At 34.2% G+C, this 15,309-nt stretch overlaps 2 protein-coding genes across 2 annotated transcripts; both read left to right on the forward strand.

Annotated features, from left to right (window-relative positions):
* The first annotated feature begins 7,520 nt into the window (after window positions 1-7,520).
* LOC110995343 lies at window positions 7,521-10,431 on the forward strand. Its single transcript, XM_022262464.2, has 5 exons — window positions 7,521-7,583; window positions 8,161-8,276; window positions 8,665-8,750; window positions 9,107-9,254; window positions 9,704-10,431. The coding sequence occupies exons 2-5, from the start codon at window positions 8,166-8,168 to the stop codon at window positions 10,190-10,192; spliced, it is 834 nt and encodes a 277-aa protein (XP_022118156.2). The 5' UTR covers window positions 7,521-7,583; window positions 8,161-8,165; the 3' UTR covers window positions 10,193-10,431.
* Window positions 10,432-10,569: 138 nt separating this feature from the next.
* Window positions 10,570-15,112, forward strand: LOC123689783. Its single transcript, XM_045631365.1, has 4 exons — window positions 10,570-12,162; window positions 12,244-13,174; window positions 13,428-13,752; window positions 14,595-15,112. The coding sequence occupies exons 1-4, from the start codon at window positions 10,785-10,787 to the stop codon at window positions 14,880-14,882; spliced, it is 2,922 nt and encodes a 973-aa protein (XP_045487321.1). The 5' UTR covers window positions 10,570-10,784; the 3' UTR covers window positions 14,883-15,112.
* The last annotated feature ends 197 nt before the right edge of the window (window positions 15,113-15,309 follow it).

Consider the following 15,309-nt stretch of genomic DNA (forward strand, 5'->3'; position numbering starts at 1 on the left):
ACCCATGGCTACTCCATCAACCTGCACATAGAACTCATCTTTCCACATTAAGTACCCTGATGTGAGACAGTGTTTTACAATATCTACATAATCTGGTATATACAAACTGGATTGCGACTGTGGCCTGTCTTACATAGGGCAAACTAAACGCAATATGTCCAGCAGACTCAAGGAACACATCGCGGACATAAGACATAGACGACACACAAAATCAGCAGTCTGTGAACACACACTAGATAGGCCTAATCACTACATACGCTTTGACCAACCGAAAGTACTTGCGAAAGAAAAAAGATTCTTCCCAAGATTGGTACGCGAAGCCATTGAAATCAAAAAACACGCCAACTTCAATAGAGAGGACGGCCTAAAATTATCAAACACCTGGGATCCAATAATATCCAAATTAAAATCTCAAAATAAACAACCCGCGAAAATGGAGGACACCGTGAGCAATTTCTGCAAAAACCCTACATCTTTTAGTCGATACCAACTCCGGGGAAATAAATACAGATAACACAACATTTTTCTGCAGCTGTAATACTTTTTGACATTTAACACCTTTGTCTTCAGTCACCGTGACCACGCACGCTGTAAAGCACGCGAAACGTCGGTTTAAATTTAAAATTATGTACAAATAATTATAAGTTTAAATATAAATACATATCTATAATCCGTTAAAAAAGTGTTTTTCTTTAAATGTGTAAAAGTTATGTAAATAAAAGACAATACTATATCACATATGTTACAGGGAGGACAATCAGATACTTGTGAATATATCTTATAGAAAGGATATATATATGTGTGTGAAAATGACAAGATATCTTAAAAAGCCGCAAGGCTAGCAGATCCTTGCAACTTTCTTACCATCCCACAATATCTCAGCACACAACTCACTAGGGAACCCTTTATATTTTAGAAGTTGCATGCGTCCTCCAAGGCCCAAGCATCCTCCAATAAACTATATAAAAATAATAGCAATGAATTAACATAGCAAGGTGTATAAAACGATTCCGTGAGGGGTCTCCAAAGAGTTTCTGAAAATGTCCACTTAAGACTCTAACATACGCCGATGACTTTGAGGATTTGACCTCTACTACAAACAATAATTTACTAACGCCATCTAGTCTAACAAAATAGTGAATAGTCTAACAAAACTACGTGAATACGAAACCAATTATTAGCTAAATATAAAAATTTATAAATAAATATTGGTCTAGAAAAAATGGTGGCTGCCAATTATTTAACTAGTACATACATGATTTTTTTACATGTTTAATTCGTTCTGAGGTTAAAACTTTTTAATGTCAGTATTGCTAAAATACCGCAACCGAGTCATCATCATCAGCTGACGATGGACTCTGATGGTTGGTACTGGATCTCGAGGATGGTAACCAGTAGACATACCGTCATTGAGCTCGTTGTAATCAGCTCAGCGAAACGATACTAGAAATGTGACTATATGAACCTGATGATGGACTCCGAAGGTGAGTAGTGGATCTCGAGGATGGTAAGGAGCAGACATACCGTCATTGAGCTCGTTGTAATCAGCTCAGCGAGACGATACTAGAAATGTGACTATATGAAGCTGATGATAGACTCCGAAGGTGGGTACTGGGTCTCGAGGATGGTAAGCAGCAGACATACCGTCATTGAGCTCGTTGTAATCAGCTTAGCGAGACGATACTAGAAATGTGTTATATGAACCTGATAATGGACTCCGAAGGTGGGTACTGGATCTCGAGGATGGTAAGCAGTAGACATACCATCATTGCGCTCGTTGTAATCAGCTCAGCGAGACGATACTAGAAATGTGACTATATGAAGCTGATGATAGACTCCGAAGGTGGGTACTGGGTCTCGAGGATGGTAAGCAGCAGACATACCGTCATTGAGCTCGTTGTAATCAGCTTAGCGAGACGATACTAGAAATGTGTTATATGAACCTGATAATGGACTCCGAAGGTGGGTACTGGATCTCGAGGATGGTAAGCAGTAGACATACCATCATTGAGCTCGTTGTAATCAGCTCAGCGAGACGATATTAGAAATGTGACTATATGAAGCTGATGATAGACTCCGAAGGTGGGTACTGGGTCTCGAGGATGGTAAGCAGCAGACATACCGTCATTGAGCTCGTTGTAATCAGCTCAGCGAAACGATACTAGAAATGTGACTATATGAACCTGATGATGGACTCCGAAGGTGAGTAGTGGATCTCGAGGATGGTAAGGAGCAGACATACCGTCATTGAGCTCGTTGTAATCAGCTCAGCGAGACGATACTAGAAATGTGACTATATGAAGCTGATGATAGACTCCGAAGGTGAGTAGTGGATCTCGAGGATGGTAAGGAGCAGACATACCGTCATTGAGCTCGTTGTAATCAGCTCAGCGAGACGATACTAGAAATGTGACTATATGAAGCTGATGATAGACTCCGAAGGTGGGTACTGGGTCTCGAGGATGGTAAGCAGCAGACATACCGTCATTGAGCTCGTTGTAATCAGCTTAGCGAGACGATACTAGAAATGTGTTATATGAACCTGATAATGGACTCCGAAGGTGGGTACTGGATCTCGAGGATGGTAAGCAGTAGACATACCATCATTGCGCTCGTTGTAATCAGCTCAGCGAGACGATACTAGAAATGTGACTATATGAAGCTGATGATAGACTCCGAAGGTGGGTACTGGGTCTCGAGGATGGTAAGCAGCAGACATACCGTCATTGAGCTCGTTGTAATCAGCTTAGCGAGACGATACTAGAAATGTGTTATATGAACCTGATAATGGACTCCGAAGGTGGGTACTGGATCTCGAGGATGGTAAGCAGTAGACATACCATCATTGAGCTCGTTGTAATCAGCTCAGCGAGACGATATTAGAAATGTGACTATATGAAGCTGATGATAGACTCCGAAGGTGGGTACTGGGTCTCGAGGATGGTAAGCAGCAGACATACCGTCATTGAGCTCGTTGTAATCAGCTCAGCGAAACGATACTAGAAATGTGACTATATGAACCTGATGATGGACTCCGAAGGTGAGTAGTGGATCTCGAGGATGGTAAGGAGCAGACATACCGTCATTGAGCTCGTTGTAATCAGCTCAGCGAGACGATACTAGAAATGTGACTATATGAAGCTGATGATAGACTCCGAAGGTGGGTACTGGGTCTCGAGGATGGTAAGCAGCAGACATACCGTCATTGAGCTCGTTGTAATCAGCTTAGCGAGACGATACTAGAAATTTGTTATATGAACCTGATAATGGACTCCGAAGGTGGGTACTGGATCTCGAGGATGGTAAGCAGTAGACATACCATCATTGAGCTCGGTGTAATCAGCTCAGCGAGACGATACTAGAAATGTGACTATATGAACTTATTAATATTTAATATTAAATAAATATTAGGTAATATTTACTATAATACCACTATATTTCTTTGAGTTTATTGAAAAAATAATCAATTTCAACGATTCGTCTTCCAGTTGAAATTTTAAATATTTTTCTTGGTTCTGAAACCTACGAGTGCAGCATGTTATATCTAAGCCCGAAAATGAAATCAGAGTCAATCAGACCCAGTACCCACCTTCGGAGTCCACCATCAGGTTCATATAACACATTTCTAGTATCGTCTCGCTGAGCTGATTACAACGAGCTCAATGACGGCATGTCTACTGCTTACCATCCTCGAGATCCGGTCCCCACCTTCGGAGACCATTATCAGGTTCATATAGTAAAATTTCTTGTATCGTCTCGCTGAGCTGATTACAACGAGCTCAATGTCGGTATGTCTACTGTTTACCATCCTCGAGATCCGGTCCCCACCTTCGGAGACCATTATCAGGTTCATATAGTCACATTTCTAGTATCGTTTCGCTAAGCTGATTACAACGAGCTCAATGACGGTATGTCTACTGCTTACCATCCTCGAGATCCAGTACCCACCTTCGGAGTTCATCATCAGGTTCATATAGTCACATTTCTAGTATCGTCTTGCTGAGCTGATTACAACGAGCTCAATGACGGCATGTCTACTGCTTACCATCCTCGAGATCCAGTACCCACTTTCAGATTCCATCAGGTATCAGGTTCAGCAACTTATTTTACTTGGTTCTACAAGTTGCACTTGAAACTTGACAACTCTAAATTTGAGTTTTGTTTGGGTAGGTACTTATATACATATACTTATAACATACAATAATTTCCGAAGTTCATGTCCTCGCCTCACTTGATATTTATTTTTATATTTTGGCATTTCTAAAAAAATCCGCGGGTAAAAACTAAAATACGCAAATATTTTATTATTATTGGCTTCGACACACAAGCGTAGTCCTCCCGTCGCAAAGCGTTGAGGTGGACTGAAGACAAGCCGCATGCAGGGCTCGCGGGTGTGAAATTGCGGAGGGAAGCCCATTGCGCTTGAGTTTATTTACCTTTTATTACTTTCCATGCCCAGGAAACGAATTAATACAAATTTTTTTTTATCAAAATAATAATATATGCTATATCTAATAATACGTGTAAGATTAAAATAAATCGCATAAACCGTTTTGGAGCGAATTTGTAATTTATGTCTAATCTACGGTTCGATGGTAAATTTTTTTTTGGGAAATTGGTATTGCTTTTATCTTTTTTGATTTTATCAATCGATACAGTAGGCTTCAACCCACAATATATATTTTTTTCAAATGCATATGAGCGACAGTTCTTCCAACAATTTAATTTAAACTAGGGCTAGTTGACCGATTTGAGCACTGTTCAAGCCTTAATCATTTTTCATCACATTTTAAATGATGTAATTGTGATAAACTTGACCTTTAGATATAATGGCGTTGGAACTCTAAAATTGTTATGGTCAGCCAGAATGCTTACCCCTGAATCAACCCCTGTCTTTTTTCATGTCAGTCTAAACATAGTTGAGGTGAAAAAAAAGAAAAAGTACTTGAAGAATAAGATTATACTAATCATGTAAATGAACATAAAATAAACGTTTCTCAAAAACAATTAAGGTGACATAACTAAAAGATTTTGTAAAAAGTTATGTGCCCCATTATTATTATTATTAATATACGTTTAAGAATGCCTAATCTAACCTAAAGCAATATGGCGTGCTAAATTGCAATTTATCTTCAACTCACGTGCACACGAAAACTTAGCAGTTCAATACTCTATCTATGGAGATTGATAAAATTAAGTACATAACCTTTTTCTACATTAAACTTCTGGAAATTAAAGCTTTTTTTGTTTTAAACTAATCTTATGTTAGGACATAATCTGGTTAGGCTATCGGGGTTCGATGTACAAAAAAACATAAAAAATGCGCTACAGAAAATTAGTGCTGCAAAGAAAACTATTTAACTGAAATTAAAGACGTGATGAACAATTTTCTTAGTTATAAGCTGAAGACGCTAACAATTTAACTAAACGTTCAATTAATTCATGGTTATAGTGGCAAGATTATTATTAGGAAAAAATAGTTTTGTTATTCATAAGTGTAACAGGATTCACAGTTATGAAAGAATCATGAAACGTGAGAATTTCGGTGTCACGAAGTATGTTTTACAAGCCGAATTAAGAAATTACTTAATTTATCTTTAAAAAGTTACCTGTATAGTTTTGTTAGATGTAGACATTGTTTGGTAATCAAGGAAATCCGGGTTCATCTTCAAATTAAAAATTCTAAATTAGATTTTCGACATAAATCTGTAATAAAGTTTACCCCAACTCCAGTGTTTGTTAAGAATTAAAATAAAATGCAGTTCATATGCCATTTGCCGGAAACCATGGAACCGGCATCACGAACTTTTTGAATGTTATTATTTATTAAAGAAATATTTTATTAGCATATTTTTGCCGCGCACCATCAGTATGGAACCAGCTGGCCACTGAAGTTTTTCCGACCCAATTTGACATAGGGTCCTTCAAGAGAAGAGCGTACCAATTCTTAAAAGGCCGGAAACGCACTCGTGAGCCTTCTGGCATTGAGAGTATCCATAGGTATCATTTAACATCACGTGAGCCTTTTGCCTATTTGCCCCTGTTCTATATATTATAACAAAATACTAAAGACACTGTTAATGATTTTTTTATATATTTAATATAGTCTACGGATGTCTGTAAGTAGAAACGGTAGGAAAGGTCGAATCGGGGTCATGTAATTGATATCTTGAACTTGCTTCATTTTATGTTGTAGTGAAATTACTGAATAGTGTTTTAATTATTATGTCTAGTCAATTTATTAAACAGGAAATATATTTGTTGTAACGTACAATTAATTATTACTTTGTAATTTTCAGTTATTGTTTATTAGTTAACTCTCAAAGCAAGACGTTACGTTATGTATTGATAACATATTTAATTAATAAAGCAAATAATGAAATATCATGTCAAAAACTATGATTATTCATGAAAATTTCGCGTTATATTAAAATTGTCCACTAAAAAAGTCAAAAATCTATCACCACCACTAAATTTTATTCGCTACATCCGGATTTCTATTAATAGCCACATTTGTAAATCTTGGTTTGACTTACCTGTAGCATAATAAAGCCAATGATAATATCAGTTACGTAGGTAAAGCACCGTATGCCACGGACAGTATTGGGATGGGTACTTTTTCATGTCTTTTGAATCATCGATAGTAGATGGCTTCATTAGATAGCAATGCTAAGTCAAGGTTGTTTTTCGCACAATTTGATCATATTAAATTTCATGTCACATCTAAGGTGGGATTTAGTAGGGTCGGCAGACAACAGAATCAAGAATACATATAATAAAAAATAGCCTTTATTCGAGTACTATATGGATTAAATTATGTTTGTCATTCTTGTTAATATAAGTACACGAACATCACAGACAATCTCCCCTCTTTTATTTTATTTAATCTTTCTTTGTTTCAGGTCCTTTCTTTTCCTTCCCACTAGGCCGTCCAAATAAGGATCTGTTTGACCATCTGCCATCACAAACGAGGGCTTCGTCATCCATATCTGTCTGATTTTGTCTGTTATTTTGGTAACTCCATAGCCCTTTGCAATACCCCAATCTTCATTTTTTTTGACTACTTGATTTTACTTAAAATATTGATAAACATTTGGTATCCTAATAAGACACAATACACCAGCTCTACCAGCTAAGCAATAATGCATGGACTGTGCCCTAGTCTATGCCATGTCTCACCAGAAACGGTGAAAAACGAAAATTGGAGGAAAACTTTGTTGTTGCCAAAGGAATACTAGACTACTACTTCTGTAACTAATTCCTCTTTTTATGCTTATGATCATTATTTAAAATTTTCACATATTATTTTCATTTGAAATTAAATCCCCCTTATGGCCTAGAGTCAGGTTTGATTCCCAGTTAAGGAGTGGTGATGATGCGAACCTACGAGTCGCCTTTTATGTGTTCGTCAATTAAATAAATTTGCTAGTTTCTGACGTTGCCAACCCTACTTAATCCTTATTGCGGATTCCGTGAACTCCCGCGCAGGTTTATAAAAGACCGTATATGAATAAAAATTTTTGCATTCTAGTACAGTGTTGTGTTCAGTGTTGTTAGTGAAATATATATATCTGTAGGATAATGTAAGTTTATAATTTTTTTTGGACTCGAAAGATTGTTTGACAAGTTAGAATTTTTTAAATAATTTAAAAGATTATTTTTAAATTTTGAAATAATTGAGACAATTTTGTATTAAATGTAGTAGTAGTCTCAGGCTTTGGGGATGATATTCAGAAAGAAGACTTAGCCCTCTAATTTGCGTACTCCCAAAATATATTGGATTTTTATACCAGAAGTCATATTTGCCTGATTTTTAATCTATGGCTTTAATAAATAAAATAATTCATGCTTAAAAAGGGAAGCAATTCAATTATACATTACTTGAATATTTTGTGAGCGAAGCAGCCGAAGGCTTTTACAATTTTATGTATACATATTTAGTCTAAAAATTTTTTTCCGATTTCTTTGTATCATGATAATATGGAGGTAAAATATAGTAAATTATAATTAAGTCACGGGATATTGGAGCTTGGGACAGATAGCTGAATTGCGAACCTCCGACTTCCGAGTTAACACTGACTGAACTATTCACTACTGAATCTGAGACATGTATCATGGTAAACTTTTTTGGATAGATTATAAAATTTTTCGTGTTTCCAGATACAATGGCGACAGCAATAGTAAGGTGCATAATTTTATTCCTTTTTACAACATGTGTGATAGCTGATGAAATAGAGTTGGAAGCGACGAGTGGAGTTGTACTAAAAATGCTTAGAGTGAGTTTATTCGTATTTTACAAATAAAAACATTTTAACTTAATGCGAGCTGGTGGTTAGTTAGTTCGTGTTTGCGCTTTGATTAATAGAGTTATATTTCAGTTCTTCTCGTCCATGCTACCGTAATTTAAAAAGTAATAAATGTAAATTCAGAAGGTTTTTATCATTTATTTATTGAGTGTATTAGAATATTTGTAAATTATAAAAAAATTAATTTTTTTCTTTTTTTAAAGCGAATCTGCCTAGCTGAAATATTTCGGCGATTCATTTTTTTTATTTAGAATTGAAAATGTCAATCCAATATCAGCTTAGAAACTGCAAGTCCTGGAGGCAGTTTTTAAAACTAAATTAAGTACTTAATTTTATTTATACCAAAAACAATTTTCAGGAGATGGCGAACCAGACCAGTGCTGACACACTTAATTTGCCAGCAAACGCTACATCTATAAGGGAAAATATTACCGATACGTTTAGGTAAAAATGAATGGTATTTAAAAATACATACTTAGCAAATAGTTACTGAAAGTAATGACGAAGTTTAATCATCTTATTACATTTTGGTCCAAGAAGTTTTATCAAAATAAAAATGCATAATTTAACAATGGATAGTTTATTAAAGTATTATTAATATTTTAAGAAATGTGTGCCACAGTACGCCACGTAAAAGTCCCAAATCATGTGATGTAACTCCCTAAAAATATTGAAATTACTCTTTATCGTTCTCATTATATTTATTAAATTAATATATTACAAAAAAATGAAGCTTCTTTATTGTGCCTTTTAGAAACGAAAAGGTTGTACTTAAGGGTAGTTATATTTTTAAATTACAGCTGCGAGAATAGAGTGTACGGATATTACGCGGACGTTGACAACGACTGTCAGATCTTCCATGTTTGTCTCCCGTCACAGACGCAGTCAGGAAGAAACGTCACCTATCGCTGGAGCTTCATCTGCCCAGCTGAAACAGTTTTCAACCAGGTTAGGATGTTGTTCATAATTTATTTTACATTTCGACAGTTTTATTAAGTTAAAAGTCTAATATATCTATGTTATACAATGATTATAAATACTCTACGAAACCTAAATAACACACAGACAACTGACTGCAAGAGTAATCTTACTTATACATATACGATATATTAAAGTAATTGATACCCTATCTATTTACCTTCTAAAAATAAACTACGACCTCAGTTATTCAGATCAGGGGAGTCGCATGCTGAAGGCACTAGGCCAACACGGCTCTGCACTGCATTTACGTTCTATCTAATTTAATTCAATCCTATCCAGTTATAGTATTCGTGGTATATACAGTAGATGTTTGTACCCTATGAATAATTTTGTTATTAGTAAACATCAAAAAAACACAGCCTGTGTTATTTTTTAACGTATTTCTTTTAAAAATTGTTTTTAATCACTTTTTACAGGAAGTGTTAGTCTGTACAAGGTCCATAGATTCTATTCCCTGCGAGGATTCACCTGCATACTATGACCTAAATATGGAAATAGGGAAAGTTGCTGACAAGAAAGAAGATACGCAATCCATAAACCAAACTGAAACAAGCACAAATAAGAATGAAGTAAAGGAAACCGAAAATGTAACGGTCAAGAACCAAATGCGATTTCCCAGCCGCAAGAAGCAAAATATGGTTGAAAGACTTATAGAAAAAGCTGTCGAAGAAATGAACAAAATGGAGGATGAAGTAACCGACACAGGGGATAATATTGAAAGTGATGATACAAATATGAGTGCTAATATTGAAATGACGCAGCCAGAGGAAATAGTAGAATTGAAACCCGAGGTGCCAGAAATGGATGCCACATTTGAAAATTCTAGGTTAGGAACGGAAAGAAGTTTAAGAACAGGACGACATGGCTGGAGAGGGTCATATAGATACAGAAGCAATCAATACTAATTAAAGATGTACCAGTTATTCTAATGTTCACTAAAGCCACCTTAATTAAATGTTTACCTGCTTATACGTTTGTTTGCAAGGAACGTTATCAAGTTATAAGTTTTGTTTGATTAATTTTGCTTTGTGAATTTTAAATAGTTGTAGATTTTTAGAATTAGACATGATTAATTAATTCCCGAGCTTAGCAAGTGGCTCTTGTAAATAAATTTACGTCTTAATAAAAATTGATTTACTTTTTAGTCTATATATTATTGAAAAATAAAAAGCACAGCTTTAAACCCATTTGTTATGAATATTATTCATTTTCACTTCTGACACAATATTTATTTACTTAAAGTTTAGCAAATAATTTTATAACTATTTAGATGATTAATAATTTAGGTTAGGTTTGCTTTAGTACAATTTTCAACCTGTAAGATACAAAACTCTAAAAAAGCACTTCATTTCCTTATCAAATGTTCTTTGCGTGCAAGTAATTATTTTTGCATGCTTGATTTAACAGCAGAAAATGATTTTTAATCTAAAATTGCATGTATGGAATTTGTTCTTTGTGTCATAAAATAAATTAAAAATGACTCGATAGTTTGTGAAAATGCATCGAATACTTATAGTGCTCATATTATTGAAGAGTGTTATCGCTGAGGATGACAGCGATGAAAAGTATATTGATGCTTTACCTGAAGAGGAGAAGCGGGAGTTTCTAGAGAAGATTGCGAGAAGAATATTTGAGGATTATCAGAACAGTAATGTTCCTAAGGTTTCATCGGTGAATATTTCGGATGAGGTCTTAGATTCACATACTGCTTACGTACATAATATTCTAAAAGAAGAAAGGAGCAATACAAAAAAATCAATAATAAGATCAGACAGTCAAGATAATATTCCGAAAAGTAAAGAATATGAAAGAAATAATAGTGAAAATGAAAAATTTATAGACTTAACTATGCGTGCCAGTAAAAGGGAAAAACGGAGAAATGCACAAAATGAAAACCATAGAAATAAGGACATATTTATTCCAGTTGTTCCTTTGTATGATGATTCAGATTCACAAAAACCAAATAAAAATCATGTTATAGTTCAATCAATCGATAAGTCTGCAGTGATAGAAACAACCAAATCGTATAAGCAGCACGAAGACGACTACGAGAGTTCATCAATAAGTTTAAGGCATTCTTTTATTTATGATGATAGTGAAGACTTTGACAACCATAAATCTACAGTAATTGATAATTTTGAACCAAGTTTAAGAGATAATGACAAAAAATCATCAGAAGAAACTATAAAAGATGAATCAAAAAGTTTGTTTGAAAACAATACAACTGATCACACTGTCACATCCACAACTACAGACCATGTTGTTAATTTACGCAAAACTATCAACGATGAACCAAGCCTTTTTCATAATCTCAATGAGAATGAAACTATTGAATTAAAATCTGTAGAAAATGTTTCAAAAATTAATGAAAGTACAGAGTTTGAAACAGATAAAGCAAGAAATAATAGTTATTCAGAAGTTACTTTGAAACCTTACTCGATTGCATTTGATAAAAATATACTAGATATCATAAAAGATAATCCAGCACTCGTAAGAAGTAAAACTGTTTTAGATGGTAGTGTATCGGTTAAGACTGATCCAAGTATAGGACATAGTGCAAAAAATGTGACAATCAATAAATTAGAACTTTTCAGTGGTTCCAATGTATCAGAAGAAGATTTACATATCACAACTAAAGCCGTGATAACAGAAATATCTGCCTTTAAAACAGAGAATGTTGTAACTGTTAAGCCCAATACAAGAAATGGTTCATTCGATGTTACAGACGATAATAATGAAAAGTACAGAGCCCGAAAGACATATCCCAAGCAAAAAATAGAGGAGAATAGAAACTTTATGCAAAATGTTAATAAAATTCATAGTTGGGAAAGCAGATCTGGGGAAAACAAGTCTGTATATTATGTATATGAAGTTTGTAAGTTTAATTTTATTATATTCAAGATAAAATTTTTGATAACAATTTACTTATTTAAAACTCTTTGCTCTTTTATTGCAGCTGCTGAGCGACCCCCTTTTGTAATCACGAAATCGCAAAAAGATAATGAGCATCCACATTATGCACCGGTTCATAATTACTCGCCAGAAAATGCATACTACAACCCTTATAACCGCTTTGGACCCAATGAGAACGATATGGATAGTGATGATTCTCAGGAACAGTTCAGAAACAAAAAAAACATGGTAAAACAGAACCAACGGAGTAGATTTAAAAATATAAACAATAATTATTTTAATCCATACAAGTTAAATCTCTACAATATTTTGAAACATAAAAAACCCTACGATATGATGGTTCCACAGCCAGTTATACCCAACAGTAATAACTATAATCCCAATGATTATATAGATATGGACTATTTCTTTGGAAGAAAAAATGATTATCTGAGACAAGGAAAACTCAACAGGAACAATTTACCAGATACAAATGAAAGTGATCATCCTTACGCAAATTATCATAAAAGTAACACATTCAACTATGTAGATGCTGTAAGAAAACTACTTTATGCAAAACAAATGTTTGGTTATGTACCAAGTGTGAACGAGACACGACAACGACATACGAAAACACTTCGTGATAACTTACATGATATACTTAATATCGATAACAGTAAAGATAAAAATGACATTGCAATTGACTATTATTTTGGAAGGCAGAACTCTCATGAAGAAATAGATAAATTTAATAGTCAGTTCTACATATATAACCAATTTCATCCTATGACACCGATTCCATCAAAACATAATAAGTTGAAAATTAAATCTAAAACAAACGCAGTTATTGATGGAAAGGAAACAGATATTGTAGAATCAACGTTAACCGTAATCAAGGATTTTATTAAAATGGATAATGATGCTTTGGTAAATTATGATTGGCTTAGAACTGCCGTAGATGTCCGAACTGCCTTAGAAAAATTATATGATTTAACGTAAGTTTTTAATGAAAATTTATTCACAAATATAGATTTGCTCGATTCCACTTATTTCTATCATATACCTACAGCGAAATTTTTAAAATTTCCTAGGATTTTTAAATATTTCTATAATACTTCAAATCTGATTGCTTTAAGAATATCTTTAGTATTTTTTAACAATATTTTCCTGAAATAAAAATTAATTCTTTAAAATATGCATAAGCTACTGCTCCAATAAACGAAATATAATTCTATATATTTGTTTCAGAGAGAGCTTAAAAGCTAGCGAACACTTACATCCTTACGACTTGGAACTATTAAAATACGTCATCTACATATACAAATCATCAGATTTAGCATTAAACGACACTATAAGCTTAACATCGCTACAAACAAGCCTCAATGAGCTTAGAAAGAACATAAAAAAGAAAAGCCTGGTACCAAAAATAAATAAAAAGAAAAAAGGTTTCAAATCGGCTGTGAAAATGTGGAGGGAATTCGCTACTTTCCTTAGAAGCCTGATGCAAAGCAAAAAGGAATTTCTCAATAATTTTCTAAGTCTTCTAGTAGAAGTACAGTTCTTTTTGAATGATGTAAGTATATTAAAACAATGATAAAAGTCTTTCTATAAACAGATATGTTACTAAGCAAAATATAAGCTTTTTAATGAATGAAAACAAGGTTGAAATTTTCGTATGGAATCGGAAATATTTTTTTGATGATTTTAACCAGTAACGCTCACATAATGATCCAATTTGATATATATAGTGATTAAGTTTATTATAATATTTTTCAATAAATTAAAAGCCGCCCGCGCAGCCAAATATAATAACAGTAGCAATAAACATCACCGGGGAAGGCGAGGACCTTTACTTCGTACTTCGCTCATTCCAGTGAGCTTCCGTCCTGCCCTTCAGGCGTTTGACGCCCCCGCGACGGCCCAAGCCGAGGTTCAAGTCTCACAGGAGACGCCCTTGCGCGAGTCGCGGGAACCCCACCCTTTCAGGCTGAGCTTAGCTCGACTAACAGAGAGATTCCATTAAAAAAAAAATTTATTTATATATATAATATATTTATCAAAGTACACTAGTAGTATGTCTGTATTTCCAAAATGACACTATAACAAACAATATTACCAATCCTAAAAATAGTTATCTCCGTTGTGACAGCTAACACAAGTACTGAAAATTTAAAACAAATGTCACCTTGACGTTTTGATGATTTCTTTACTCCCCTTCTGTAAATTTGTGTTCCTAGCCTGGTCGAATGGTATACGAAGTTGAAGACAGACTGAGAAAAAGTGGAAAAACAAAGATTGAGCCTCTCTGTACCTTGTACATCATCTCAGTTGTCGAGAGAGATATTTCTGAAGACACCTTAACTAATGATTTTGTTTTTTGGATTTTGTGCCTGATAGCTTTTACATCTGTTTTAGTTTCACGATGCAATCAAACACGTTGCTTTGATAACTACATATAAATCACAAAATTGGTATACAGACCTAAAAAATCTGTATTTCCGGCATGCGGACAGAAGAAAAATACTAACAATACTACTGCATTTAAGTGCATCCAAACTATTTGGCCTAATAGAAGAGACCAAGGATATTCTAGAAGATAGTTTTCTAAATTTTGTAAAAAATAATAAAGAAGAGGTGGATAAAGCAAGAAACGAATTTGTATACATTTTAAAATTATTAAGTGAGCTAAGGAAAATAAATTAATTTATTCATTAAATATCTCTTATTATGAATTTAAAGTCATGACAAGCATTGCCGTGCTTTTGCTACTTCTACTCTGACAAATAGTCGTGTACATTCGTGCGTGGGAGGAGTCACTATGTGACATTCGTATTTGGCGGGGTTAAGTAATGTTTTTACCTATCTCCATCCATTGGAGAGTTAAAGAATCAGATCAGTCTTTCATAATTCTTGCATGAGCAAAATGGCGTAGAGATATGCGTAACAGTATTACTACATTAACAGTATCTCAGGACTAATAAGTGAATAATTAATACATAAATAATAACACAATCATTTATTTCTACATCACTCTTTGGAATGTAATATTTACATTAACTTAATAAATAGTACAACAATAAATATTATGCTTTGGACTCTTAAAATTGATTAAGTTAATAATACAAAACTA

The sequence above is a fragment of the Pieris rapae genome, chromosome 15, assembly GCF_905147795.1.
Source record: "Pieris rapae chromosome 15, ilPieRapa1.1, whole genome shotgun sequence".
Lineage (NCBI taxonomy): Eukaryota > Metazoa > Arthropoda > Insecta > Lepidoptera > Pieridae > Pieris > Pieris rapae.